Source organism: Calidris pugnax, unplaced genomic scaffold, assembly GCF_001431845.1.
Source record: "Calidris pugnax isolate Ruff unplaced genomic scaffold, ASM143184v1 scaffold147, whole genome shotgun sequence".
Taxonomy (NCBI): Eukaryota; Metazoa; Chordata; class Aves; order Charadriiformes; family Scolopacidae; genus Calidris; species Calidris pugnax.
In genome coordinates, this window is record NW_015092359.1 from 4,621,186 (window position 1) to 4,626,365 (window position 5,180).

A 5,180-nucleotide genomic window follows, 5' to 3' on the forward strand; every position below is an offset into this window, starting at 1 on the left:
TGTGGGGCTCTCCCCCTCGGGTGCTGCCTCCCGCTGTGGGGCTCTCACCCTCGGGTGCTGCCTCCCTCTGTGGGGCTCTCACCCCTTGACTGCTGCCTCCTGCTGTGGGGCTCTCACCCCTCGGGTGCTGCCTCCCGCTGTGGGGCTCTCACCCTCGGGTGCTGCCTCCCTCTGTGGGGCTCTCACCCCTTGACTGCTGCCTCCTGCTGTGGGGCTCTCACCCCTCGGGTGCTGCCTCCCGCTGTGGGGCTCTCACCCTCGGGTGCTGCCTCCCTCTGTGGGGCTCTCACCCCTTGACTGCTGCCTCCTGCTGTGGGGCTCTCACCCCTCGGGTGCTGCCTCCCGCTGTGGGGCTCTCACCCTCGGGTGCTGCCTCCCTCTGTGGGGCTCTCACCCCTTGACTGCTGCCTCCTGCTGTGGGGCTCTCACCCCTCGGGTGCTGCCTCCCGCTGTGGGGCTCTCACCCTCGGGTGCTGCCTCCCTCCCGCAGGTGCAGCGGTTCCTGGAGGCGGCAGGGCAGGCGCCGGACCTCGTGGAGCGATACTGCGGGCTGTACCAGCGCCTGCGCGGCGCCACGGAGGAGCTCTTTGGGCAGCAGGCCGCCTTCGTGCTGGCCCTGGGCCAGGGCTTCGCGGGGGCTTTGCTGCAGCTCTCCTTCCTTGCCACCCTGCACGTGAGTCGAGGGAGCGTGGCACCGGCACCGGGGTTGTGCCCTCAGCGGGCTGGGGAGGTTGCCCTGGCCCCCAGCCGCGGGGCAAGCTCTGGGTGGGTGGTCGTTCTCCCCCTGGGCCACTGAGCCCTGCCCTGCAGTGGCCCTGCCCGGTGCCCGACTGCAGCTTGTCATGGCATGGCCCCAGCCCTGGCGCGCTCTGGCCTTGGACTGGTGTCTGGGCACCCCCTGCCCGAGAGCCCCAGGGTTTGCCCCCCAGGGAGGTTGTGGCCACCCCGTGTCCCCCCTCCTTAGCCAGCTCTGTCCCTCTGCAGGTGAGCGAGCAGTTTGCCCGCTACCTGGACGGGCAGATCCAGGAGCTCCACGGGGCCGGGGGCAGCGCGGGGCCGCTGCAGCGGCTGCAGCAGATCCTGGAGCCCTTCGTCGTCTTCAGTGGCCTGGAGCTGGCCCACACCTTCGAGCACTTCTACCGGTGAGGGGGGCTGCGTCCCCACGGGGCGCTGCCAGGCCGTGTGCCTGGGGGTGTCTCTGTCTCCCGGCGGGCGGCTGGTGGCCACGGGGCTCGGGCCGGCCCCTGACCCGCTGCTGGTGGCCGTGGCAGGCACTACCTGGGTGACCGGCTGCTGGCGCAAGGGCCGTCCTGGCTGGAGGGAGCCATCGTGGAGCAGATCGGGCTGTGCTTCCCCAGCCGCTTCCCCCAGCAGATGCTGAGCAACTTGGCGGAGTCGGAGGAGCTCCAGCAGCAGTTTCACCTCTTCCAGCTGCAGGAGCAGGACAGGCGGCTTCTGGAGCTGGAGCCGGGCCTGGAGGAGGTGAGGGTGCCGGTGGGGTGGGGAGGCCGGGGGCCGCCCGCGTTCCCTGCGGGGCTCCCGGGCCCTGTCCTGAGCCCCCCTCGTGTCCCCGTGCCCAGGCGCCGGCCCCGGTGGCGGATGTGCCGGAGGTGAAGGTGCTGGCCCTGTCCCCGCGCTGCTGGCCCGTGTCCCCCTTCTGCTACATGGAGGACCCCGGGAGGTTTTTCCCCGCGGCCCTGAGCTCCCCCCTGGAGGAGTTTGCCGAGTTCTGCCGGCGGAGTGAGTGTGGGGGCAGGGGGTGTGCGTGGTGAGGGGGGGGTCTGGCTGGGGCCGACCCCTGGGCAGCAGCTCGGGTGGGAGCGCCGGGGGGTGCTGGGGGTGCCCGTCGGAGCTGGCCCCTGGCCCCTGGGGTGACGCTGCCTCTGTCAGGCCAGAGCCAGCTGGGCTGGGAGTGCAGGAAGCCCCGGCGGTTGCAGTGGACGTGGCTGGGCCGTGCCGAGCTGCAGTTCGGAGACTGCGTCCTGCAGGTGTCCACGCTGCAGATGTACATCCTGCTGTGCTTCAACAGCGCCGAGGTAGGAGCTGGGGCCGCGCTGGGGCGAGGGAGGCGGCGGATCTGGGGCTGCTGAAGGGGTTGAAGCTGTGGCAGGGCCACGTCCTCCCTTGGGTGAGGTCTGCCCTGGTGGTTGGGGCACGGCCCCCCCATGGTCTTGGCTGCCATTCCCCTCCCCTGCCCTCCCGCAGGAGGTGGCTGTGGAGGCCCTGCTGCAGGCTACGGGGCTCCCCGCTGACCTGGTGCACCACGCGCTGACACCGCTGACCCACGGCGAGGGCATCCTGGTGTGGAGATGCCCCCCGGGAGGTGAGCGTGGGGCCGGGGAGGCGCCGGTCCGAGCCCCCGGTGGGTGCTGGGGTCGGGGTGCGTGTGGGGCGGGGGGAGTCTGTCTGTGGGTGCTGGGGGCGCAGGTCCGTGTGTCAGTGTGGGGCCTGGGGCCGTGCGTGGGGCTGGGGGTGGCATCTGGGGTCAGCGTGGGTGGCCGGGTCTCAGGTCCGTGTGTGGGGTTGTGCGTGGGGCTGTCGCTGGGGGCCGCGTGTGGGACACGGGGCTGGGGCTGCGAGGGCAGCGGCGGGAGGCCCAGGGTCGGTCCAGCAGCCACACGTGTGTCCTGGGGCTCCCTCAGGGCCCAGCTCGGGGCTCGGCTGACCCTGGGCCGGGTGCTAGCTCCAGGTGTGCTGCGGCTGAACCAGGCAGCCCTGGCCCACGCCTCCGGCCGCCCCCTGAGGCTGCTGCCCCGGCAGAGGTACCTGCGGGCAGAGAGGGCTGAAGTCAGCGCCCTGGAAAGGAAGAGGAACGTCCTCTGCTGCCTCATCACCCGCATCCTCAAGGCGGAGAAGCAGCTTCACATCGACAACCTGGTGTTCAGGGTATGGAGGGCTCGCGGGGCAGAGAGGGGCCGCCCGGGTGCCGCGCCGCACTGCAACGAGGGGCTGCTTTGCTGCCGTAGGTGATCGATGCCTGTCAGAAGGGCCAGTTGGGACCAGGGCTGCAGTTCCTGAGCTTCTGCTGCCACAGCGTGGACGTGCTGTCTTGTGTCCTGCACCTGCTGAACCAGGGCTATCTCCGGCGCCAGGAGGAGAGGCCTCACGTCTTGGAATACATCTCTGCTGAACCCACCACACCTCTTGGGGGTCAGGCACAGATGGTTTTCCAGGGCAGGCCACCAGAAGCGTCTCTGGATGAGGACAGCACAGACAGCCTGTATTGGTAGGGATTCATGTCACCGGGTGTGGAGGGGTGTGAGTCCTCACCCTGTAGGGACGTGACACATTTCTCCATGTCAGGTTGAATCCTGGCATAAGCAGGTCGGAGGAGTTTCTCATGGCAATGCTGCAGGTGCCAATGGGGCACACCCTTAGCCCAGAAGAGGTGAAGCTGCTCATGAACCAGACAGTACAGCAGGTCCAGGATACTCTGAGCATCCCGAATGATGTTGCTCAGCACCTCCTCATGCACTGCCGGTGGAACGTGGATTTCCTGATCCAGTGCTATGTGGAGAACCGTGAGACCCTGCTCATCTCCTCGGGGCTGCAAGTGCGGGATGTCCAGCCTGCCCTGAGCCCAGGCGCCCACTGCCCAGTCTGTGTGAACCAGCTGTGTCCCACTGAGAAACCACCGACCCTCTGCTGCATGCACTACTGCTGCAAGGTGAAGGTCCTGGGGTCTTTGGCTTCTGTAACGTGGTAGGGAATTGCTGTCTGAAGCTGTTACCCGATTATTTTCACAGAGCTCATACATTCTCTTTTCTCAGCTCTCTTGTTTGTTATGATAAGAACCTCATGAGGTTCAACAGGGAAAAGTGTAGGGTCCTGCACCTGGGGAAGAAAAATGTCAGGTACCAGTACAGGTTAGGGGTGGACCTGCTAGAGGCAACTACTGAAGAGAAAGATCTAGGGGTCCTGGTGGACAGTAAAATGACAATGAGTAAACAGTGTGCTCTTGCGGCCAGGAAGGCCAATGGTATCTTGGGTTGTATAGGGAAGAGTGTGGCCAGCAGGTCAAGGGAAGTCATTCTCCCCCTCTGCTCTGCACTGGTGAGGCCACAACTGGAGTACTGTGTCCAGTTCTGGGCTCCCCAGTTCAAGAGGGACAGGGAACTACTAGAAAGAGTCCAGCGTAGGGCAACAAAGATGATTCAAGGATTGGAGCATCTCCCTTATGAGGAGAGACTGAGAGAGCTGGGACTCTTTAGTCTGGAGAAGAGAAGGCTGAGGGGAGACCTTATCAATGCCTACAAGTATCTCAAGGGAGGGTTGAAGGAGGAGGGAGCCAGACTCTTTTCAGTGGTTCCCACTGAGAGGACGAGGGGCAACGGGCACAAGTTGGAACAGAAGAGGTTCCACTCAAATATGAGGAGAAACTTCTTCACAGTGAGGGTGGCAGAGCCCTGGAACAGGCTGCCCAGGGAGGGTGTGGAGTCCCCTTCCTTGGAGATTTTCAAGCCCCACCTGGATGCAGTCCTGAGTAACATGCTCTGACAAGCTCTAGGCAATCCTGCTTCAGTAGAGGGGTTGGACTAGATGATCTCTGTGGTCCCTTCCAACTCTAAACAAAATTCAGTGAAATTCAGTGAAAAAATTCAGTGATCCTTCAGCTCCTTATTAGTCTGTTCCCACTAATGTGCTTTTTTAGTACTTAGCTGTGGCTCGTGGTCGTTTGTGCACCCTATGGTGGGGTTGGGGTGGGCTTCCAGAGTCAGAGGACTCAGGTGGTGCTGCTCCTGTTTAGCTCTGATCTCTCCTCTTTTGCCTTCACAGCCCTGTTGGAGAGAGTATCTCACGACTCGCATCGAACAGAACATGGTTGTCAACTGTACCTGTCCCATATCCGACTGCCGTGCACAGCCAACGACAGCCTTCATCTATTCCATCATTTCCTCCGAGGAGATTATAGCCAAGGTAAAGTAGGAGAGGTGGTTATGGGTGTCCAAGCTCTGTTTCGTTTTCATAGAATCATAGAATTGTCCAGGCTGGAAGGGACCTCCAAAGGCCATCTAGTCCGACCCCCCCGCAGTCAGCAGGGACACCCCCAACTAGACCAGGTTGCCCAGGGCCTCGTCAAGCCTCACCTTGAATATCTCCAGGGATGGGGCCTCAACCACCTCCCTGGGCAACCTGTTCCAGTGCTCCACCACCCTCACAGTGAAGAACCCCCTCCTCAT

At 63.9% G+C, this 5,180-nt stretch overlaps 1 protein-coding gene across 1 annotated transcript in view; it reads left to right on the top strand.

Moving 5' to 3' along the window:
- Positions 1-5,180, top strand: part of LOC106900356 (cullin-9-like) — a 57,606-nt gene that overhangs the window by 39,841 nt on the left and 12,585 nt on the right. The window contains exons 14-23 of the mRNA XM_014962382.1: positions 491-673; positions 985-1,142; positions 1,272-1,482; positions 1,581-1,740; positions 1,891-2,036; positions 2,206-2,323; positions 2,684-2,886; positions 2,967-3,226; positions 3,304-3,667; positions 4,777-4,917. Coding sequence (XP_014817868.1) covers positions 491-673; positions 985-1,142; positions 1,272-1,482; positions 1,581-1,740; positions 1,891-2,036; positions 2,206-2,323; positions 2,684-2,886; positions 2,967-3,226; positions 3,304-3,667; positions 4,777-4,917 — 1,944 coding nt within the window. The remainder of the gene's footprint in view (positions 1-490; positions 674-984; positions 1,143-1,271; positions 1,483-1,580; positions 1,741-1,890; positions 2,037-2,205; positions 2,324-2,683; positions 2,887-2,966; positions 3,227-3,303; positions 3,668-4,776; positions 4,918-5,180) is intronic.